Below are 25,500 nucleotides of genomic sequence, written 5' to 3'. Positions count from 1 at the left end.
CAGGCAAATGCCACTGGGACCTTACAACCCTGCCCTTACGCCTCCAGGAAATTAACTGAAACCGAAAGGAGATGGGCAGTATGGGAGAAGGAAGCATTTGCTGTCTGATGGGCCCTGTTAACTTGGAGGCATTTCCTCAAAGGGGCAAAACACCCTTTTGAGGTGTGGACTGACCATAAAAACCTGGAAGCCCTAAAAACGGCCCATAAACTGTCACCCAAGCAAATTCATTGGGCGCAACACTTTAACCGTTTTAATTTTTCCTTGCGCTACCTTCCTGGGGGGAAGAACTTTATGGCAGATGCTTTATCTAGATTGCCTCAGTACAATAGTGCTCAGCCAGAAGTAATCCGCCCAGTTATCCCCTCCAAGCAACTGGCTGCCCCAGTGGTCACCAGAGCCCAGGAAAAAGCAGACCTTGACCTTCCCAGTGAAGTGAGGACCTGAAAGGAGCGCTGAAAAGTGATGATTGGTTCCTGTCCTACTCAAACGAGTGCACCATGTGAGATGGCCTAGCGTGGATTGTGCTAAACTATACATCCCTGCCAGTCTTAAGGGGGGACTGTGCTGCAATGGGCCCAAGATTCGAAGGCTGCTGGACACTTGCTTCGTGCAAACTTTACAGCTAGTCAAATGGCAGTTCTGGTGGCCGTTGTTGAAAAAAGACATAGAAATCTACGTGGCCAGCTGTCCTGTGTGTGCTTCTGCTAAGAGGCTCCCGGGAAGCCTGCTGGACTCCTTCAGAGTGTGGCCAGTGCTAGTGCCCCATGGAAGGAAATATCCATGGACTTCATTGTTGAACTACCTGAGAGTGGAGAACACAGTCATTTGGGTGATCACGGACTTATTTTCTAAGCAGGTGCACTTTGTACCCTGCTCCAAGATCCCTTCCTCAAAAACGCTCACCAAACTTTATCCAACAAGTATATAGGTTACACGGGATTCCTGACCGCATCATTTCAGATAAGGGGGTACAATTCACCTCCCACTTCTGGAGGGAGTTCCTGAAGTTGTTAAGCTCCACCCAGGGTCCAAGCTACACCCACCACCCTCTAACGGGGCTTGGGAACATACAAACTCGGTTCTGGAACAGTACCTCAGGTGCTATGTAAACTACCAGCAGGACAATTGGGCCGACTTGCTGCCTTTTGCGGAGGTCGCTTACAATAACTCGATCCATAGTAGCACCTGCTTCATCCCATTTAAAGTTGCTTCTGTTCAGGATTTCCTATCCATTCCAGAAGTGCCCCAGGGGAAACCCCAGATCTCTTCCTTAGTGGAATGGATTGAACAGCTTCAATGTATTTGGCCCATCACCCATAAGGCACTAGACAAGGCACATCAAGTCCATAAAAGACAGGCTGACAAGAAAAGAGCTATACCAAAAGAGTTCCAAATAGGGGACAGGGTCTTCCTATCTACAAAGTACTTACAGACCATCCAGAAATCAAAGAAACTGGGACCCAAACATGTAGGCCTTTTCCCGATTGTTAGGATCGTAAATCCAGTCACGGTACAGTTAGAGCTACCCAAAACCCTTAGACAGATCCACCCTTTGTTTCATATTACTTTGTTGAAACCTGAGCATGTATCTCCTCTTCAACCAGGCCAACCTGCCCCTCTAATTCCCCTACTCATCGAAGGTGAACAACACTTTCAGGTCAAAGAGATCCTGGATTCCAGGAAACAGGGAGAAAGTACAGTATTTGGTGGCTTGGAAACATTTCCCTCTCTCACAGTTTGAATGGATGAATGCTCGGGATGTCTGGGCCCCTAAACTCCTATAACTTTTACATTAAATACCTGACAAGCCTTAATGTTGTTTTATTCCACTGTATGGTAGATTTCTTCTATCCTGTATTTTATCTTATGTTTTTTCCTTAGGGCTAACACCTCTATTGCAGGAGGGCCAAATGTCAGCTGGATCTCCAGCATGGGTTTTCCCTTTGATGCTTGCTTGCTTGCTATCAGCTGCCATAGTAACGGGGAGGGGAGGGCATGGCATTGGGGTTTGGGACGTGAGCTGGTGTGAAGAAGGCCCAAGTGAAAAAAAAAGGGAGGTTTGCTCTCACAAATTACTGCAATGCTGAATGGGGTTGTTTACATCCGGTCAAGGCCAAACGTCCTGGAACTCCAGAGGGACGAAAATACTTGAAGATGTGCCCCACATGACACTATGTGGGACACTATGCCTGACAGTTATATTATGCAGCTGTATTTGCATTTTATATTGTTAAGTTGTACAAAAAGTATATGCATTTGAGAGCTAGTACCATAATAACATTAAAATTATTGTTTTAAAGGTAATTAGAGCCACTGGTTTCATGAAAGGATTGTATACAGAAGCAGAGATGAAATCTGATGTTAAAGTATGTATGCACTTATCATTTTTTAATTTATAAAATATTTTATAGATGCAATTCCATTAAGTATCATTTAATACAATGTCAGAATTGTGCCAGAATGCTATTTTATAAATTAAAATTTATAAATTTTAAAAAATTAGCATCATAATTTACATTGAAAACTGTAGATTTTATTTAACACTATATTGTTTTATTCAGGATAAAGATGCAAAAATCATCTTTCTTCAGAAAGCAATTGATGTGGTCATCATGGTGACAGGAGAATATTTGGCAGTGAAACCTGCACGTGTTGTTGCAGGACATGAGCCTGAAAGAACAAATGAATTTCTCCAAGCAATTGCTAAATGCTGTCTCAATAAGGTATGATGTTAGTATTAATTTGTGAAATATTATCTTAATTGAATTTTAAATACAATTTCAAAGACCAGTTTAAAGAGAGGTGGTTTCAGGGGAAAGATTGGACTTGGGAGAAAAGCTGGAATGAGTGTTGCGGGGGAAAATTAAGCTTCTCTTTATCCAATGTTTTTCCTTTGAAATTCACCACTTGATATACCAGCATGTAAGATCAATTGTCTACAATGCAATATGGAAATAATTCAATCAATAGAATGTGGACTTCATTTGAAGGATCAAAAATATATTATAATAAGATAACCTTTATTGTCACTTTTTTCAAAGGAAAAAAGGATATATCCATACATAAACATATTTTGTGTGTGTGTACACACACACTATGTCTTATTTTCTTTAGGGTTCCAAAATAAGCATTAGGGCTTATTTTTGGGGGTTTCTTTATTTTCCCCCCCATGTATTGGAGGCTCACTTTTTCTGATTGTTCATGGTGGGACAGGAGGGTGTGCAGTGCCATCGCTGCAAGGCAGGGGGGGGGGATGGAGCTGGCCCATGTGCCCTACATCGGGTTAGCTCAGGGCCTCTGCAGCCAGGCCATCCATGCCCCGACACCTGCCTTGTCTTGTGGCTGCAGTACCAGTACACCGTTCGGCCTCCTACTGTCAGGGTTCCAAGTAACAGCCCATATGAAATCAAAACTCCTGTCAACCCTGGAGCCATCTTTGAGCATCTTCAGGGTTGCTCTGGCTTGGCAGTGAGCAAGCAGAAGTAGGCCAGTAGCCACGTGAGCTCCTGCTGCACATGGCTGCTGGTGCTGCCGCCATGAGGCAGCTGTCGGTGCATGGATGGCTTGGATGCAAGGGCCCTGAAATAAGCTGGTGTGGGGCACATGGGACAGCGCATCACCACCCTGCCTCACCTCGTGGCCACGGCACCTCAAGCAACCAGATGGAATGGGTGGGCAACTGGCTGCGCAGGCTCTTAAGTAGGGCTTATTTCTGGGATAGGTCTTATTTTAAGGGAAACCATATGTGTGTGTGGTGTATGTATGTACACCGTGTTTCCCTGAAAATAAGACCCACTCTGCAAATAAGCCTGAGCTTGATGGGGGAGGGGGTTTGTAGGCCTAATATAAGCCCTACCCCAAAAATAAGCCTGGGGGATGGGTGTGGCCAGCATGAGAGGGCGCGGAGGGGGGGCGATGGTGTCCGGCAGCCCGCCGGCCCCTTGGGACAGTGCAAATACAGCTAATTCCAAGGGTGGAGGCTTGGATTGTGTCTCCTTTGCAGAAGGGAGGGGGAGAGAAAGGCCTGTCCCAATCAGCGCATAGTAGCATAGCACAGGGGGTGGGAGAAGGGAGAAAGCCTCTTGATTCCTGTGCATGTGTCTTCACTAAGTGTAAATATATGCATGAGTGTGTGTATAGTGGAGCTCTTCCCGAGTCTTTTCGCTGCCCTGAAAATATGCAGCAATTGCCGTATCTTTCACTGGCTGGGTTGTGTGTGTATTTCCTGACAACCTTCAAATTGCACTCTTTTCCCTCAGGAAGAGCTCCTCTCCTCTCCTCTCCCCTCCACACACACACACACGTTTAAACTTAGCGATGTCGGGGTTCCAAGTAATACCCCCAACAGAATTGAAACTCCGAGGCAAGAATCTTCCTCAAAGCAAGAATTTATTAGAGATGTCATATTGGCACATCTGGGGAAAACCCGAATCTGAAGTCCCCACTTTTTCCCCACCCCAAATCAAAGTCAAAGATCCTTCCCCTTCCATTCCCATCTATCCCAATAAGGTCACTGTCCCAATTTCAGCCAGCTTCCAGTCACACCTCCCCAGGTGCTGGCGAGAGGTCCTTGAGTCCCAAGGGAAAGAATGTCATTATGATTACACACCCCACACTAATCTCACCTTCCCCCTCCTGTTTGCACAGCTTCCTCAACCATTGCTATGGCAGCCCTGAAGGCTCTCAACAAAGACGGCTCCAGGGCTGACAAGTGAAAAGTGAAAAGACATGCACAGGAATCAAGAGGCTTTCTTTTTCTCTTCTCCCACACCTAGCGCTCTTAAGACGGTTGCCATGAAAAGGAAACTGGTGCACGTTCCTCCGCCTTCTATAAGCCCTCACTACCAGTAATAAGCTGTCTGTGCAGAAGAGGATGAAGATCCTTTGAATTCTGCCATGTGCCAAAAATGCAGCTTCTGAGGAATTGAAACGTGCTGCTTCTGAGAGTTGGGGGGTCAGCTTGCCTTGCCATAAGCCTGGCTGGGAGGTGCTGCCTACGCCCCTCAAGCACAGCCTCCTTAAGATGGAGAGCACCATGCTCTGAAAGTGAAGTGTGACCTCCTTTCCAGGGAGGTGGGAAAAGTTTCGCTGGCACTACATGTGGCTTCGCCCTCTGCCTTTCTGGCCAGGTTCCACAGCTGAGGGGGGCGATGGAGAAAACTGCACACAGCTGGCAGCATGACTTCTGCCAATTTCTTTCTGGGCTTCTGCTTGTTGGGCTGCTTCCCTGAAGCTGGCAGCTTCATGACCAGTCACTTTCCTTTTTCCCTCTTTTACTTCATGGGAGGCTCTCGGGAACCTTGTGCGGCAGCAGGCAGAGGCATGAGGGAGGCAGACAATCCAGACGCCCTGTGCTGTTGTTTGTTTGGCACGACCACAGGCAAGCCGAGAGACAGTGAGACGAAGTGGCCGGCGTGTTGGTATCGCCTCTGCCTCCCCTATGCCTCTGCCTCAATCTGCTACCGGTGCCGCCGAGCAAGCCTCCTGTGAGCCTCCCATGAGAAAAAAGAGGGAAAAAGCAAAACGGCTGGCCATGGAGCTGCCGGCTTCGGGAAGTGGCTCAACAAGCAGAAGTGCCACACACTCAGAAAGAGACAGGGGTAAGTCATTCCGCGCTGAGGCAGAGGTGATCCAAACACACCGCCCATTCTGTCCCATTGTCTCTTGGCTTCCCTGTGGCCGCATTGAACAAACACCAGCACAAGGCATCTGGATCACCTGCCTCCCCCATGTCTCTTCCCACTGTCGGCGCCGATGCACAAGCCTCCAACAAGCCTCCCATGAGCCTTGCTCCCGTGGTGGATTTTTAAAGGAGATTCAGGTTAATGTCAGGGTTCCAAGTAACACCCCCAACAAAAGAAAGCTCTGAGGCTTGAGTTTCCTCAAAGTTACATTTTATTAGAGATGTCATATTGGCACATCTGGAAAAATCCGAATCTGAAAGCTTCCAGGTTTTCCCCACCCAAAGGAAAGTTCAAGTTCCTGCCCAACACCCACATGCCAATCCCAGCACCGTCACATGATCCAATCCCAGCACCGTCCCAGCTGGAGATGCCTCCCAGTCCCAGCCATCCAGGTGCAGGGCAAGATGTCCTTGAGTTTCTGAGAAAGGAATGTTGTTATGACTATATATTGAGCTGCCTCCATACAATCTCCCCTCTATTTTCCCACAGTAGTAAATGTGGCAGGCCTGAAGGCCCAATGAAAAAAATGGCTTTCAGGCTTGATACCTGGAAGCCATTTTTTTATACCTACATTTAAAACCAGGCTGTTTTTATTACACCAGTTCATCAAACACTCTACCTCCTCCTGGTAATCACCCTCATTTACATCCTGAATAAGTCCCACTACTGTTGTATCATCCATTCAAAATATGATAGATAGCAAGCCTTGTATAAGAGTCATAAGTTCAACTGGACAATAATCATTAAGACCTGCGATTGAAGACTTCTTTTGCACTGGCAAAATAATGGCAATCTTAAAACACGATGGTACTACTGCATGCTGTAAGTATGCTGTAAAATATCTGTAAGATGTAAGCCAACTCATCTGTACGCTCCCTAAGAAGACACCCAGAGATGGTATGTGGGCTTGCTGCTTTCCGAATGTTAACTTTCCACAATGTTCTCCAAATAGAGGTGACATCAAGCACTTTCAAGCACTAAGCACTTTCTTATCAGAATGGGGCACAGCTTTCCTCAAAGGGGTATTGTTTGATACCTCAAATCTTTAAAAAAAAATGTGTTCAGCTTGTATAAAAAGTCCATGTTGCCCTTACAGCACGATGGAGCCACCTTATAGTCTGTAATGGCCTGGATTCCTTGTCACATACACCTGGTGTTCATAGGGTCCTAAAAAGAATTCTGAACTTTCTGACAATGGGCTTGCTTTGCTGTTTTTATGGCATATTAACTTTTTGCGCATGTCCAAGATGGCAGCGCCCGCTGGGATTGCGATCTGAGGACGGGGCGCCGACCTGCCTTTTGGGTCTTTTGGGGGTCATTTCGAAGACCCATGACCCCAGGACCGGTTAGGGAAGCTCCCTGCCAGTACGGAGAGGGTTTTCTTTCCCTCCGTGACTGAGCAGAGAGGAAGGCACGATGTCGGGAGCGGCGGGCTGTTCAGCTGGGTGGCGGCAGCGTTTTCCACAGCCGGAGGCCATCTGAGTGTCGGAGCGGCGTTGCGCTGGGGGCGCCTGCCGCGCGGTGAGATTCCAAGCCCGGGGGGAGTTGCCCAAAGAGTTGCAAGACGTGTCGGGCACCCCCGAAGACCTCTAGGACGCCGCCAGGCTCTTTCGTGGTGCTGGCGATGATGGCGCAGTGGCGGCGGCGATGGCGGTGGTGGCTGTCTGGCAGTCAGAGGGCGCTGGCGACCCCCCCCTTGGAGTTGGAGTTGGGGGGTGCAATGAAACAACAAGACCGGGAGACCTGCAACCGTGGTTGGGGCTAGGACCTGGTGTCATATCTTTTCCCAGGCCTTGGGAGGCCTCAAATTGTGGCTGTGCGGGGGCTGGGGGCTTGAGACAACTGCCCCATTTCTCTCTCCTCCAGCATTCCCCTTTTAGGACTGGGCCCACCCATCTGTCTGCATCAGTTTCATCGCTGCCATCTCACCACAAGAGGGGGCTGACCAGCTGACCTAACCACCATGAGAGGGTGGTTGGATCTACCCCCCCTTGGATTGTGGTCGTCTTGGATCTGGACTTTGTCCTCTGTTGTGAGGGGACAGTGGACTTGGTCCTGTGAACATGTCTTTGAGACCCCCCATTTCATTGTCTTCTCCCCTGGTCCTTTTCTATGGACCCTCAGGATATGGTCGTGTTTACCCGTTATGGTCAAGATGTACTCAGCAGCGGAGCTTCTTGGTCTGCGAGACTCCTCCCTCTCACAGGCTTGGCCCTCCACTCTATCGAGGGCCTACCTCGATGACGGGTTTTGGCACCCCAAGAGGTAGCATGCCGCAAAGAGGGGGCTGCGGGGTTTTTTAAAATCGTCTTTGTTTAATCTTTTAAGGGGTCTGTGGAGGGGGGAGGGGGGTTGGATTGGAACTAGGGTCATGGGTTTGAGGGATAACCCACCAAGGGGAGGGCCGGGCCTGGCCATGATGCACGGTGGGGGGTGGGGGATCCAGGGGTAATGGGGGGGTCGAGCTTGTCCAGATTGTGTTTTCACCATCGGTACTGTGAGTGGGAGGGGTAGATATGGCAGGAGCAGGGGGCCATATCATGTCAAGGGAGCATGCACCCGCTGTCTTCGAGCGGTAGGCGCTCCGGCCCCCAAGGCTCCACTCATTCTCCAGGTTGCACAGACCCTCAGGCCCGGGCCTTCGACTGATGTTGTGCAACGCCAGGTCTGTAGTAAATAAAGCCCCCCTCATTTGTGATCTTGTTCAGGAGGGGGGAGCAGACCTGGCGGGTATTACGGAGACCTGGTTGGGCCCAGAGGGAGGGGTCTCTCTGGTAGAAATGTGCCCACCAGGCTTCCACACATTCCATCAGCCGAAGTCACAGGGGAGGGGCGGTGGAGTAGCAGTTATTATTGGAGAAGGCCTTAGGCCGAGGGAGACCATTGTTCCTCAGACGGCTGGCTGTGAGTCCCTCATTGTGAAGTGGGGCCATGGGGTTCAGATGGGTTTGCTGATCACATATCTGGCTCCCTGCCACGTGGCAGCAGCCCTGCCCGAGCTACTCAACATTATCACCGCGGTGGCGGTTGATACCCCCAGACTTATGGTCATGGGGGATTTTAACCTGCCGTCCGTGGGTGAGGCATATGAGGTGGCTCGGGAATTCATGACTTCCATGACGGCCATGGACCTGACCCAGCTAATTCATGGCCCTACGCACACGGGGGGAAACACACTGAACTTGGTTTTTGTCTCTGGACAGTGGTTGAGTGATCTCGAGATAGGGGATATAGTCATCGAGCCCTTGTCATCGTCGGATCACTCTCTCCTTCACCTTGACCTTTGAACCGCGGCACCCTGCCACAGGGAGGGGGAACCAACAAGATGGTACCTGATGGCGCCTGATGGAACCTGACAGGTTCCAGATGGAGCTTGGGCCAATCCCTGAGGTTCTGGCTCACACCTCGACTGGAGACCTAGTGGCCGCCTGGGACAGGGCGGCCACTGGAGCTCTGGATCGAGTCGTGCCTTTGCGGCCTCTGACCCGGCGCCGATCTCACCTGGCTCCTTGGTTCACCGAGGAGCTGAGGGGGATGAAGCACCGGAAAAGACGCCTAGAGAGTAGTTGGAGGGCCAGTCTCTGAATCGGACCGGACTCTGGTAAGATCTCATATTAAGAATTACCTAGTGGCGATAAAAGCAGCAAAAAGTACTCATTTTGCTGCTTATTGCGTCATCAGATAATCGCCCGGCCACTCTGTTTAGGGTGACCCGCTCCCTGCTCCACCAGGAAGCGCGGGAGGACCCCTTGGGGGGAAGAGCTGAGGATTTTGTTCAGTATCTGTATGACAAAATCACTCAGATTCGGGAAGGTCTGGACTCCTACTGGGTAAATCCAGCGAGGGTGACGGAGGCAGGTCTTGTTCTGATTTCCAACTTCATCATACATTGGAACACCCAGGATTTGCCTAGTCTTTAAAGGAAGTAGAAAGAACCCAGGTCTAATTATTCCTAATACACATGTTCCACACCAATTTTTAGGTAGGTATCCGTATGCCATCTTTCCACATACCCAATATACTCCATCGGGCGCCAGCCATTTGAGGGTTTGATTATCAGGATCATTCAAAAATGCCAGCCCTTTAATTTTAAATAGGGCCTGCTCATCAATACCCTCTGTGGCATTACTTCCCGACCACTATACCTTACTTTCCCACTTTCCGATGCACATTAAGTTTCCAACTTCTTTGCATCCCTTTATACTCTTCCTTTTGAAGCATACATTGCCTACCAAATTGGTGGTAAGTGTCCAATCTCCATCCTTTCCTTTATTATAAGATAAATTACCTTGTTGGTCCATTTCCAATACCTTAGAATAGTTCAATTCCTGGGCTTCCCATGGCCATTTCTCTCCCATGTTGGTCCCTCCACAAACAAAACAATTAGACACATTCAAAGTGTGAGCTATGTCTTCAGCTAATTTAACAAATGTATTAGTTACATATTTAGGGATTTCTGGTATGTTGAGTTTTTCCATCTCCAAATAAAATGACCAAAATAGTCCCTTGGTATCCTGTAACTTCCTGGTGACTTTAGTAGCTTTCCAGCTAAGTGTTACATGAGGATCTGCTCCCTTAGCATAAATTCCTAATCCGTACCTTACATCCCATGTTCTAGTGGGAGTACAGGTAAGCTTAACAGGATTACATCTATTCTTTTGACAATTACTGGTTGCTACTCCTGTTTCTAGCTTACACTTCTGATTGCCTACAGGAGGGTCCCCGGACCACATAGTTACACAAGACCAATAGGGGCAATAACTATATGTATTTTGGTCATGACATTCACCTTGATTATAACACATACATTTTCGGTCCGGCATATAGCTTTTTTCCCATTCCAAAGTCCCACATGAGGCTTTCCAACAATTCCGATTGATGGCTAGGCAAGCATCGAAAGATAATTCTACTTGCCTATTCAAAGACCGGAACTCAATTTTATTTAACAATTCCTCCCTTCCACATTCAGTTGTATAAATTGACATTTCATATGTGGTTATTGACTTGGCTCCGGCAGGGTTATAGCATTGCACTTTACCATTTAGCATACACATGTGATAAATTGTGGTGTTTACCTGACATGTGGACGGTGTATATGTTAAACATCCATCTGGTTTACTAGTGTGATATATCAAGGTATAGAGATTAATGTACCCCGTATCGTAGTCTGAATGCATGGACTGCATTCCTCTTTTCTTTCCAATTTAGGCTTCACTTTGGGTTTTATTGTGGGTTTCATTACGAGGGATGCTATTACAGGAGCTACTATAGCTGTAGTAGGAGAGACTCTTTTAGTTCGTGATGCAGGAACCAGTGTAGTGGTTGTTTGTTTAGCACGGTTTCTAATCACTTCTTCTACTGTTAAACCTTCTCTCTTCGGGGTATAACAGAGCACTCCTTCCGTACCATTACACCTGTAAACTATCGTAGGGCGTTTTGAGCCAAAAACACAAGTGGTCAAGTCAAACCACTCACAAGAATTAGGTATTCCCAATCTCAGCCGGATGGCTATTCCATCCTTACTGACACAGGGAATACAGGGTCCAGATCCTAAGTGACTTTTAAGTTCTCTACTTTTTCTTACTTTCTTCTGACCCTGCACTGTTACTCCAAACTCAAAGGGTTCCACCTTTAAAATGCATGTCCCCTGCCACCCATATTTCAATTGGGCAGGGGAAGCAACACGTTCCCAACCCCAATACCGGGGTGTCCCGCAGTTCAGGGTTAGAGAAAAACTCCCCCCTTTGTGCGGGGTGGTAGCACAGATTCCTCTTCTTAGAACATATCCCACATATTGACACACTTTAGAATTGGAGTAACCTCGAGTCTGGCAGGTAAGCATTGCTATTTTGTCAAATATCCTTGGTGTTTTACAGGGATGTGGTAGAATACCATTCCAGCAGTCTGGGGTAAACACAATTGGCGGTGTACCATCACAGCTACCAGTTCCAATGTTATAGGATTTTACTATACGGGGTTGTTCCTCTGGATTGCTCCACATACCCAAATTACTAACACATACCGAGTTACTTTGCACTGCTATAAACAATACACTTACCCACAACCACTCAATACCATATTTCACAGACATACTTATCCGCTTCACGCTCCTTCTGTTCCTCTCTTCTGGCGTCTTGCAGTATAGCCTGTATGGTAGGGCTAGACTTGAAAGTATAATAGGAGGGTTCACCTACACAGTTTACCAGATAATGTTGTAACACGTCCTGTATGATTATTATATCACACTCTACACTACAATGTATACAAATAACACAATCAATACAATGTGCACAGCAACAGCAACAGCACCCACACTTACATTTGCAAAACCAACACATACAAGCAGTAAAAGAAAATGTACAATAAGCATAGATAGAATCAAAAACCTCTTCATCCAATCTTCCCCCGTGCGTAGAAAGTCAGCTTCCGGAGTGATTTAGCAAGGGTTTCTTCCTTCCTCAAGGAACTCCAACCACGTAATCAACTCTGGAGGAGGGATTGACTGGGGTGGTTGAACCAAAATATTAAAGGGTTCAGGCTTTCCACAAAATCTCAGTCTGTATTGATAGAATATAATTGGGGAAAGAGATAATATTGCTACTATCCAGAGTCCCCACATCCAATCCTCCCACATGAGTCCGTACCAATCTTCTGCCGTGCGCTGGGAACCAGCTTCCGGTGTGGTTCAGCAGGGCAAACGTTCCTTCTTCGTACTGCCACTCGAATACATCAGCATACACTCTTAACAATAACCTATATACATATAGAGCACACTTTTATTTAGTTACGTTTGAAAGTAAGCTTAGTTGGATTTTTCGGGTCCATGGACACCTTCCAGCTCGTGTCTGCTGCTGCTTTGACCCGTGTCCAATGGATCCAAGACTTGGACTCTGCAATCTTAATAGCAAGTGGAGAAGACATAACAACAGTGAAAGGTCCTTTCCATCTCCCCTCTAGCTGTTCTTTCTTCCAATGCTTTACCCACACTTGATCTCCAGGTTTAAAGGGATGGCAGTAAGTCATTAGTCTAGGGGGTACCTGCTCCATTACATATCTCTGTAGTTTCTCAACTTGCTTATTTAATTCCTGCACCATTTCCATATTCCAAACACCCCCCTTATGACCTAAGTCTGGCCACCCTGCCAAGTGTTTTCTCAGGAGGTTCGGAGGTTGCCCAAACATCAATTCATAAGGTGACAATTTATGCTGCCCTCTCGGAGAGCTTCTAACTGCATACAGGGCTAATGGCAACGCAACAGGCCACTTCAAATGACTTTCCGTACAAATTTTAGTTATTCTTTCTTTTAGAGTTCTGTTCATTCTCACATCCTGATTGCGGGTGAAATGCACTGTGAAATCTCCACCTGATCCCCACTGCCTGAGTCACCGCCTGATTAATGTGATGAACAAATTCAGGACCGTTGTCAGAAGATATATTAGTAGGCATTCCAAACCTAGAGATGATTTCTTTTAACAACACTCTTGCCACTTCCCTTGCCTGTTTAGTCTTGGTAGGAAACGCTTCAGGCCACCCGGTATAGATATCCACTATGACCAACATAACTTTAAACAATCCACACCTTGGCATATCTGTGAAGTCAATCATGATATAATCCATGGGAATATATGCACAAGGTATTGCTCCAGGGGGCAGCAGGGGTCCCTGTCTAGGATTGACCTTTGCACAGGTAACGCACTTAGCTACCACCCCAGCAGCAATACCTGCTAGCCCATTGATGTAATAATCTCTCTTTAAAGCTGCTTCCAGGACTGTCTTTCCCATGTGAGTAGTATCATGAGCTAATTGAGCCAGTGTCCAAGCTACAGACGATGGCACATACACTCTCTTATCTGGCAAAACATACCATCCACTTTCTACTCTAGCTTTTAAATCTGTTACAGCTTTTACACTTTCTTGTTGGGAATAGGTAGGTTTAATTTCAGGAGGTATCACCCCCATATCCATGGCTACACATATTGATAAATCAGGAGTTGGTTCTAGACGCTTGGCTGCCTCTCTTGCTTCCAGATCAGCTGCCCTATTTCCCAATGCCACCTTATCATCTCCTCTCTGGTGTCCCTTGCAATGCATCACCACCACATTCTTGGGTTGCTGTACCGCATCAATCAACCGACTTATCAAATGTCCATGCAAAATATACGTTCTGGCTGAATCTCTGAATCCCCTTTCTCTGTACACTGCCCCATTGGCATGCAAAGTTAGAAAAGCATATTTGCTGTCTGTCCATACATTCAAACTTTCACCTTTGGCTCTTTCCGATGCTCTTATTAGTGCCCACAATTCAGCTACCTGTGCACTATGTCCTTTTCCCAATGGACCACTTTCTACCACTCCATCATCCACGATTGCATATCCAGACACTCTATTTCCTTCCACCATATAACTGGATCCATCCATATACCAATTAAGTTTGGCATCCGGCAAAGGTATATCTGTCAAATCCGGCCGGCTCGAATACACCTTATCAAGTACCTGTAAGCAATCATGTACCGGTTCTAACTCGGTTGGTAGCAGAGTAGCGGGATTCAATCTATTAGAAACAACCAAGCGTGCTTGCGGATTTTCAATCATGATAGCCTGATATTTTGCTAAACGCTGTCCACTAATCCACAAATGCCCTTTTGCATCTAGCACAGACTGCACTGCATGAGGAGTATGTACATTGATAGGACAGGAAAAAGTAAGCTTATTTGTAAATTTGGCAAAGCTAACGCAGGGTCTTGTGTTAAAGCTTCCTTGATGTCACGAAATGCTTTCTTCTGCTCTCCTCCCCACTCAAGTGGTTCAATATTCGCCCCCCTCGTTGCGACATACATCGGGGCTGCCATCAAAGCAAAATTTGGAATCCAAATACGACAAAAACTTGCCAGCCCCAAAAAGCTGCACAACTGTCTCTTTGTCCGAGGCTCAGCCAGAGCCAAAATGGCTTGCTTCCTCTCAGGTCCTAGCGCTCGACATCCCTGTTCAACATCATATCCTAAATACCTAACACGCTGTTTCACAAGCTGAGCCTTTCTCTGGGAAACTCTATATCCACATTCCAACAACAGATCTAACAGCGCCTTAGCATTTTCCCAACAAGCATCTTCAGTTTGTCCTGTTACTAAAACATCATCTACATATTGTAACACAGTATCCCCCTGTTGGCATGGCATGTAGTATTGCAGATCTTTTGCCAACGCAGACCCAAACAGGGTAGGGGAATTTTTAAACGCTTGGGGGAGCCTAGTCCAAGTATATTGTGATTTTGTTCCATTCCTGGGGTGCTCCCATTCAAATGCAAACAAAGGCTGACTAATTGGATGGATGGGTATTGTGAAGAAAGCATCTTTCAAATCTATAACGGAAAACCAAGCAGCTCGGGCGGGATTAAACTAAGGAGAGTATAGGGATTTGACACAGCGGGGTGTAGGGTTACTGTTAGGGCGTTCACGGGGCGCAGATCCTGCACCGGGTGGTAAGAGCCGTCCGCCTTTTTTATTGGAATAATTGGAGTATTCCAGGGAGATTGAATAGGTACCAGGACTCCTGCCTCTAGGTATTTCTGAATGCTTTCATATAGAGCATAGATTGCTTCCCTGGAAACAGTTCGTTGGCCTATGCGTATAGGAACAGCACCCGGCTTCATTTCTACCACTACCGGCAGATGATGAGCTGCGAATCCCAGAGGATTATTCTCCGCCCATAGCCCTGGCACATTAAACTGAGTCCATAAAACACCCTTGGGTTCTTCATTAATTTGTCTTCCTACCATCAATCTCCAAATCTCTTCCGGGGGATGCCTCACCATCACTCTTTGTCGACCCTCATCAAAAGAAATAGTTGCCCCTAATTTACTAAGCAGATCCCTACCTAATAATGGAATAGGGCACTCTGGAATATACAGAAACTCATGCTCAATCTTTGCTCCTTTAAAGTCACAAGAGACAGGCCTCAAAACCTGATGTCCCAATACTTGTCTTGATACTCCTTGGACCTGAATTGTATATGGTCCAGGTGCTGCTATAGGCTTATTTACAACTGATCTCCCTGCTCCAGTTTCCACTAAAAAAGTTGTTTGTTGACCCCCAACATCCAGTGTAACCAATGGCTCGGATGGGGCCTCCTCCAAGCCTGGTCCCCATCAGTCTGTCCAATCTGTTTCAGCCAACCCCACAGTCTCCGGTATCTCTCCGAGCCTATTGGGGTTTCCAAATCCTCTGTTAAAACCTCTGTTAAATCCCCTACCACCTCGCCTTTCACGAAATCCACCTCTTCCTATGAACTGACTAGTTCCTTGACCTCCTCTATTACTTCCATCCGGCTGCGGTCTTCCTTCTCCTCTCCAGGTCCCCCTACCTCTCATCATACGCCGTGGACATTCCCTCTGCCAGTGTCCCTCACCTTTACAATAAGCACACTGATTTGGTCCCAAGGGCATTCATCCTAGTAAAGCCACAGCCAACAATTCAGCCTTTCTATGCATCTTAGCCTCTTTCTCTTTCTTTTCCAACTTTTCTCTATTTACGTACACCTTCCTCGCTATTTCCAACAGCTCACTCGTAATCTTTCCTAAAGCTCCTTCTTGCTTCTGCAATTTTCTTCTAATGTCTTCATAACTTTGAGCTATGAACCTCTCATTCAACATTCTCACATTTTCCGAAAGCCTTGGATCCACCTGCGTGTACAACTCATATGCCTCAATCAATCTTTGCAAGAAATCCTCAGGACTTTCATCTGCCCCTTGTGTTATTAATGAAGGCTTAGACATATTCACTGGGATTTTTCCTGCCTTTCTCAGAGCTTTTACCACCGCATTCCTATATTCTGTTAGACGAGTCAAATCATCAGGCACCCGGGGATTCCATCCCGGATCAACTTCTGGCACTCGCAGCGGCAATTCTCTAGCAAAGTTAGCATCCTCTGGGAACGCTTCCCTGACACCTTTCCTCATAGCTGATTTCCACTTTTCTCTCTCTTCAGGGGTTAGTAAAACATTCAGCAATTGTTGTATATCATTCCACGTAGGGTTATGGGTTTGCATAATAGTTTGAAAAAGATCTGCCATCTCTGTGGGCTTAGCAGAGAGGGGTCCATAATGTTGTTTCCAATTCAACAGATCAGTAGTAGAAAACGGAACATACTGAAACATGGGCTGTATTTCTGCTTGGCCTGCTGCATTAATTACTTGTTGATCCACTTGTCTCAATGGAGCACTCAACTCAACATTAGCTGCCTTAGCCTTTGCCTTAGCCTTAGCCGCAGCTACAGCCTTTGCCTTAGCTTCGGCTGCACGGGTCTGCACTCCTTCCACCACTCCCCCAACTGCTCCACGAGCCTCCTCATCTTCTTCCACATCACTCTGACCACTTTCATCTGTAGGTGGGCTAGTTTTGACTTTAGGACCCTTCCTGTCATCGTCCTTCCCTGCCTGGTCATCCGGCACTCTTCCACCAACAGCACCCCCAACAGCAGGCAGCTGATATGGCGGCAATGGCAGAGCACTGGGAGGATGGTGAACGACCTCTTCCTCATCCCCAACCAAAACCTTTCGTGTCCTATACGGCGTCCTCACATATTTCCCTCCTTTCTCTCTCCCTTCCTTCACAGTATTCCTTCTACTATACTTATTTCTTGGTCTAGCAACACAAAGGCGCACCATCTCAGCTTGACATTGCAACAAGTCATCAGCTTTTTCAGTTAATGCATTCACCCACTGATCTATGTATGGAAACTGATCTGGGTATTTCTCCTGGGCTACCGCTATCACCCCCCACAGCTCATCTGCCACTTCCTCCTTAAAAGAGCCCTCCGGCGGCCACCCAGTTCCCATATAGGGCCACACATTCTTGCATAAATACTTTAAACGTTCTTTTGTCACTTTGGGATATGAGGGATCCCCAAAATAACTATCAAATCCTTTCAACATACATGCCAATGGAGTATTGGGCACGCTCTGGGTATTCCCCCCCATCCTAACACACTGCCACCGACTCGCAGCCCCGGAACTCATGGCCACTGACGAGAAATGCGGCGACTTAACCTTCCTACACAATTACCTCACACGGACTGCTTTAGGACAGTCGTCCCGAGTCCAGGGGAGAGATCAGGTCCCCTCGTCTGTCTTCAAATGAGACAGGTAACAATCTCTTACATATACTCTCCTGAGGTGTCTTCACTTCACACGTCCTGGCCAGGAGCCATTCACACTTCCTTTCCTACACCGCAGGGTTCTTGGACTCGCTCACAGCACCATCGGCCTCACAGGAAAGTCGCTGCCGCCTCCCAGAAGTTGGATACTCCCGTGGCGCCCGGAGGATATTCAGGAGCGGCTGCCCCAAGGGCCTGAGGGGTTGAACGGCCCTCAGCAAAATATTGCCTCAGCCTCAGAGTCCCGGCGGAGTCGCCATCAACTGTTGTAGGAAAAGACGGGACTAGGCCAAGCTCTTTAATGCAGGAAAGTTTTTATTATGATAAAGGTTCAAACAGCAATAACACAGCAAAATGTTTGAACCCTGAAGGGTTTACAAAGTCATAGTTCTTATACTCTAATTTACGTATACATCATCTGGGTGGTACATTTAGACATATATGGTCTTAAGAGGAACTGAAAGACGCCTAGTCCAGACGTTTGGTAACAGATAAAAGGGAAAAAGGGAGTCACATGAATATACAGGGAGTTGCATACACTATCATATGTTATACATGACATTTAGGGTGGAATGCAGAAGTGAACAACAGGATGCATCTGTCTGGGTCAGTCTGCTCTTTTACAGATAAAAATACCTTGTGTCATCTCAGCAACTCTTTCCTGGCAGAGGGAGGATCATTCAGCCTTGACCAAGGTTTTGGGCCTTTAATATCAAGACTTGGAGTCTGAACCAAGACTTTGGTCTGAACCCAAAGTTTGGTCCTCCTCATAAGTGTTGATAAAAAATAGTTTGATTGGTGCCGGGTCTTTACAGCCTCAGGTAGAGAAGGGCTATTCTGCATCCCTCCTTCAAATGTTCTTTTAAATACAGTTTCTCAGCAATCCTTTAGTAATGTCTAACATGCAAACTGTGGTTACTCATCCTAAAATGAATCCTCTTTACCTGGAGCTTCAAAATTTGCTGTTTTAGTGTGCATCTGACTTTGGGAATATTTTTTCATAACCAAACAAAAGTGTATTTTCTGTGCAGTTCACACACCTTGCTTGCTAGATCTGGATGTCACAAAGCAAAGCCCACATTTTGTAATTAACCCCCACACCCCATTTTGTGCTGAGTGCTGAGGAGGCTGAGTGATGTCATGCCCCTGGCCGTGCCCACCCAGCCGGTCATTAGGGCAGATAATCAATTGTTAAATTATTTGAATCCCACTATTGCTTATATGCTGGGATAAGCAATACAGAGGGATGGTCAGAAGAACCAAGGTGAGGGTGGGGAAGGCATTCTTGATGTTAGAATAAGCAAGATCCAATGTATTCCCACCTCTGATTGCAAGGTTCACATATTGATGGAAATGGGGGAGAGTGTTTCGGATAAGCTTTTATTAACAAAGTAAAACTAACAAACAACGCTTATAAAGCGTCTTCAAAAGCAACACCCAGGAACCGGAAACACCTCATAGAGGCACATAGAGATAAAGATTAAAAGCAACACAACCCCATAACATCTCCCCTTTTCTAATAACAGCAACACTTTCTACAACTTGAGTCTATCAGGGGGGCGTGAGCATCTACCACTCCGAGTAATGACCGGCTCTCTCACACCTGACTCTCTCACGCAGGCCGAATCTCTTTGCTCACCATTTTCTGAAGCCTCGGATGTTTGGCTATCACCAGACGCACCAACTTGCTCAGGACTGTCATCAATGTCAGACGAGCATTCATTATTATCCTTAAGTAGGTTTGGCTTGGCAACTGGCTCTGACCCACCCACTGGATATGAGGAGTCTGGTTGCTCAGCCACACGCAAGTCCACACGGTTCCGCCGATATCTGGTTCCTCCAACCTCCACCAAATAGGAGCGAGGTGCCACTTGTTGTAAACAGGTACCCCTTTCCCAATGGCCAGTCCGATCTCCAGGCAGTGGTCTCATCCGAATTCGTTCTCCCACCTTTAACTCTGGCAAGTCTCTTGCAGATCTATCATATTTGGCCTTCGCCACTTGTCTCCTCTGCCGTAGCCTTTCCGGGACCCCTTGTATCACCACGGGCTCAAGCAACTTATTTGCCACGGGTAAGGACGTCTTTAATCTCCGTGACATTAATCTTTGTGCTGGGCTACTGTCCATACCTTCAGTTGGAGTATTCCTCCAATGTAAAATAGCCTTCCACGGATCGCTACATTCGCCATGTGCTTTCCTACATAAGTTCTTAGCAATCTTTACAGCTGATTCGGCTTTTCCATTCGCTTGCGGATAACGTGGCGATGAAGTAATATGATCAAACTCCCACTCAGCAGCAAATTTCTTGAATTGCAGACTTACAAATTGAGGACCATTATCTGTAATCACTACATTTGGTTGCCCGTAACGTGCAAACTGAGACTTACATTTCTTTTTTTTTTTTTATTGTAAAAGTTTTACCATTACATTTTCACCCCATTTTCACCCCCCTAACCCACCCCAACCTCCCCAAACCCCCCCTCCCTAGCCCCCCCTAACCCTCCCCTCCCCCCCGGACTTCCATAGAATGTACCCCATCATTATCCCCTTTATATAAAAAAAACCCTTGAACTCTAAACCCCCCCCCAACCCCCATATCATTTTTCATCTTCAGATAGTTCAAATATTTCTATCTTAATATAATATAATATAATACTATCTTAATATAATACTACTTTCAGTGAAAAGCTATTTGATACTTCCTAGTTTGATATTTGTTCTGCACATAATCTATCCACTTTTTCCATTCACATCCATAAGTCTCTTGCGAGCGGTCTTTTAAATATGCTGAAATCTTCGCCATCTCAGCAAAACTGGCCATCTTCAAAGTCCATTCTTGAACAGTAGGCAAAGCTTCATTTTTCCAATATTTACCTATCAACAATCTCGCTGCTGTAATCATATACAAAATCAATTTTGTTTCATCCACTGTAAAACCCTTAACTATACCCAAAAGAAACAATTGTGGAGAAAATTGAATTTTTTTCTTCAAAACATTCTGCATGACCCACCAAATTTTTATCCAAAAAGCCTTAACTTTCTTACAGGTCCACCAAATATGATAATATGTAGCATCTGTACAATCACACCTCCAACATTTTGGCTGAACATTAGGGTACATACACGACAATTTCTTAGGATCTAAATGCCATCTATAAAACATTTTGTAAAAATTTTCCCTCAAATTCTGCGACTGTGTAAATTTAACATTCTGAACCCAAATTTTCTCCCATGTTTCCAACATCACTGGTTCTTCAAAATTTTGTGCCCACTTAATCATACAGTCTTTAACTAGTTCAGTTTCTGAGTCCCTTTCTAACAAAACATTATAAAGTCTTTTAATATGCATTGGACCTTTCTCTTTTATATGTCTAACCAGCTCTTCCTCATGCAACATAATACCAATTTTTTGGTCCTCTTTCCATCTCAATTGTAGTTGATTATATTGAAACCAAGTTAAATTAATCCCTTCGTCCAACAGTGTCTGTAAAGTCTTCAGCTGCCATCTGCCCGCATCTGTAAAAAGAACCTCTTTGTATAAAAACCCCCCGAGTGACATTATATTTATATTCCACATAATATGACCAAGATCCAGCCATAGCGGTATTTTATAATCCCATTTGAATCGGTGCTTCTTCCAAACTCTCATCAAAGAATCTCTAAGTATATGGCTTTTGAATACTTTATCCACTTTGTTGTCATAGAATAAATAAGCATGCCATCCAAATTCAAGGTCAAAACTTTCTATATTCAGTATTCCAGTCTTTTTCCTTCCAAACCAATCACTTGCTGAGGTTAAAGCTGCTGCTTCATAATATAACTGTAGGTTTGGAAGTTTAAAACCTCCCCTTTCTGGAACATCTTGCATAATTTTCAATTTCACTCTCGGTTTTTTCTCGTTCCAAACAAACTTATTCACTCCAGTTTGCCAAGCTTTCAATTGTTTATCACTTTTAAGCACCGGAATCATTTGAAACAAAAAAAGAAATCTTGGCAAAACGTTCATCTTAACTGCTGCTATTCTCCCAAGTAAAGACAGCTGCAGTTTTTTCCACATCTCCATATCTTTCTGTACAACTCGCCACAGTACTTCATAATTATTTTGAAACAATTTAATATTTAATTCTGCAACCTGAACTCCTAGATATTTAACCTTTGGTACAATCTCAAAACCTGCCTTGTTTTGAAGTTCATGTCGTTGATCTTGTGTCATATTTTTAACTATCATCTTAGTTTTTTTCTGATTCAATCTAAAACCTGATACTATACCATAATCTTGTATAATGTCTTTCATCTGGATTATTGATTCCATCGGCTGTGTTAGGGTAACAACCAGATCATCTGCAAATGCCCTTATTCTGTAATCCTCTTGCCTTATCACTATACCTTTCAAGTTATTCGAATCCCGTATTGTGTTCAACAAGACTTCTAATGCTAAAATAAATAACAATGGGGATAACGGACAACCTTGTCTGGTCCCTTTTTCAATATTAAACTCTGATGTCAAACTTCCATTAATAATAATCTGTGCCTTTTGTTCTTGGTAAATTGCTGAGACCGCCTGTATAAATTGGTCTCCAAATCCCATTTTTCTTAAAGTCTTTAGTAGAAAATTCCAGTCCACTCTATCAAAGGCCTTCTCCGCATCCAAAAAAACCAGCACTGCAGAGATCTGTTTATTCTTCTCAAGATATTCCAATAAGTCTATAACTTGCCTTACATTATCCTTCATGTATCTGCCTTCTATAAATCCCGCTTGGTCATCGTGAATCACCTCTTGGATTACTGGCATCAGTCTGTTGGCTAATACTTTTGCATAAATTTTATAATCATTATTTAAAAGAGATATTGGTCTATAATTTTCCGGTTTTTTAGGACCTACTTGTTCTTTTGGTATCAAAGTGATATATGCTGATTTCCATGATGGGGGTATTTTACCCCCTTGTTGTATATTGCAAAATAAATCTCTAAGTTGTTCCACCATTTCTGCTTGTAAAGTTTTATAATATACTGCAGTCAATCCATCTATTCCAGGAGCTTTAGCTGTTTTCAGTTGTTTAATTGCTGCGATTATTTCCTCAACAGTTATAGGATAGTTCAATCTTTCTTTTTGTTGGCTAGTAATTTTTGAAACTCTTTTCTCTTCTAGATATTTTTCTATAAGTCCATTCTGTATATCATCTTTAGCATATAATTTAGTATAATAGTCTACAAAAACTTCTTTAATCAATTTTTAACTTGATCAAATCTGGGGGACTTTTTTAAAGGACTTTGTGGAGGTGCAAAGGGGGGGGAAAAAAGAAAAAAGACTTCCTTTTTTCAGAAAAGTTAATTTACGTGGCAGAATGGCTTCAAAGAAACAGGAAGCAAAGGCTGCAGGGGAGGGATCTCCCACTCACAAACCGGAACAGCAGCCCCCTCCCAGTCAGCAGAGTGAGGGAAAGGATTTTGATGTACAAAGTTTGAAAGATTTTATTACCCAGGCTCTGGATGATAAATTTCAAAAATCACAACAGGAAATGAAGAAAGAAATTAATGAATTTAAAGAGGCAATGAAAGAAAATTATGACAAGGTGTCTGACAAATTGTCAAATGTGGTTTCTGATTTGGCAGAAACCATTACCAAAGTGGATTCCAAACTGGAAGAATTTAAATCAGAAGTTAATGTTAAAATGAAGGATACTGATTCTAAAATTGTTGATGTGGACAATAAAGTGCAGAGAGTTGAAAATGAAATTACAATGATACAGTTTCGATCCATGGAATTTGCTATAAGGCTTCGAGGAATAAAAGAGAATGATAGGCAAGATCTGAGACAGATTTGTTCGGATGCCCTGGCTGTATTGTTAAAAATTGACCCAGCAGACGTGGTTTATAAAATAGACAAAATATACAGAGTGAACTCATGGGTGGCTAGACAAAGAAAATTGCCCAGAGATGTGGTGATATATTTTACTGACAGAAGAATAAGAAATGATATTTTGCAAAGATCCTTTCTTTCCTCTGTGCAAGTGGAGGGAGCTCAAATTGGAATCTACAAGGAATTACCACCTAAGATGTTAAAAGATCGAAAAGAATATAGGTTTCTAGTGAATGAATTGCAAAAGCAAGATATACCATTCCGGTGGGATGCCCCAACTGGTATAATTTTGAAATATAATGGAGAGAGCCATCGATTGAATACTTTTCAGAAGGCGGAATATTTTTATTATAATACTCTTAAAGAAAGATCATCATCCCCACGTACATCTACAATGTTGGAGACAAAAAGTGACAAGGAAAAGCAACCTCAGCATGAGAGGGAACAACAGTCCAAGCAAATGGAATTAGTGGAAATGCAGGGAGCTGTTGGAGGAGGAGGTTTTATGGAGGAATCCCTGTTAGAATCTTCACCAATTTTGTCAACAAGAGATGCCGCTTTGGATCTAGCTCGGATCCCTGAAGTTAAGGACCAGCGCATAACTCGTGCAATTTCTAAGCAAATAAAAGAAAAACAACAACAAGAAAGTCAACATAAAAGGGGAGCTAAAAGCACCACACAAAGTGAAGCCATGGGGGGAGCGAGGCCGAAGACCTCAGAAGAAGCGAGGCAAGGCAGCTCATCGCTTCAGAAAGGTCAAGATGACAATTAGGCTTTTATCTTGGAATGTTAACGGATTAAATTCACCACAAAAAAGGCAGAAGTTATTTACATACCTGAGACAATTTAATAATGACATAATTTGTTTACAAGAAACTCATATTCGAACTCAAGATCATAAATACTTGATAAACTCTAAATTAGGAACACATTTTATAGCTTCAACCTCGGGAAAAAAGAACGGTGTGGTTATCTATGTAAATAAAAGATTGTCTGCTAAAATCATAGAAGCAGATGAAGGTGGTAGGTTTATCGCAATTGAATTGCATACGGCAAGCGGTCAAATTCTTTTGATTGGAATTTATGCTCCGAACCAACAACAGGATCATTTTTATAAGACTTTACATAATAAAATATTGCAATGGGATTACAGATCTATTTTAATAATGGGAGACTGGAATGGAGTAATCGATTCTAAATTAGATAAAAAGAGTTTGGCGAAAGTAAGGCTCAGACTACCACAGACTTTTTTTGACATGAAAGAAGATTTGGAATTAAAAGATATTTGGAGAATTTATAACCCAAAAGAATTGGACTATACTTTTTTCTCTGATAGACATAGATCTTTTTCCAGGATTGATTTTATCTTGTTATCAGATGATTTACTTGTTAAAACAAAAAGAACAAAGATATTTCCAAGAACTTTAACCGATCATAGTTCTGTATGGATAGAAATTGAGATGGGAAAGACTGAGAGAAAGTCATGGAGACTAAATGAAAATTTGTTTAGATATGAAAAAAATATAACAGAACTTAAAAAACAGATGAAAGAATTTTTTGAGATGAACTTGAACAAGGGTACCCCAATTGAAATTGTATGGGATGCGAGTAAAGCGTATATGAGAGGGGTACTCATCTATATGAATTCTAAACACAAACAGAATCGACAAAAGAAAAGATCCGAATTGGAAGTAGAAATAAAGAACAAGGAACAGCTACTCATTAAAAACCCAACAGATGAAAGAATATCTGGTGCTATAAAACTTTTGAAAGATCAATTTCAAATGCTCTTGGCGGAGCAAG

At 44.5% G+C, this 25,500-nt stretch overlaps 1 protein-coding gene across 3 annotated transcripts in view; it reads left to right on the top strand.

The window, feature by feature from the left end:
- The window catches only part of TRAF3IP1 (TRAF3 interacting protein 1), a 275,475-nt gene that overhangs the window by 64,291 nt on the left and 185,684 nt on the right, over positions 1–25,500 (top strand). For all 3 annotated transcript variants that reach the window (XM_070956772.1, XM_070956771.1, XM_070956773.1), the window contains exons 2-3: positions 2,304–2,369; positions 2,565–2,726. In XM_070956772.1, coding sequence (XP_070812873.1) covers positions 2,304–2,369; positions 2,565–2,726 — 228 coding nt within the window. The remainder of the gene's footprint in view (positions 1–2,303; positions 2,370–2,564; positions 2,727–25,500) is intronic.

This window comes from Pituophis catenifer, unplaced genomic scaffold (genome assembly GCF_029215685.1).
Source record: "Pituophis catenifer annectens isolate HBS135680 unplaced genomic scaffold, rPitCat1.0.hap2 SCAF_1, whole genome shotgun sequence".
In the NCBI taxonomy this organism is placed as follows: Eukaryota; Metazoa; Chordata; class Lepidosauria; order Squamata; family Colubridae; genus Pituophis; species Pituophis catenifer.
Note: the sequence above shows the minus strand (reverse complement) of the source record. Positions and strands in the feature narration are given on the sequence as shown.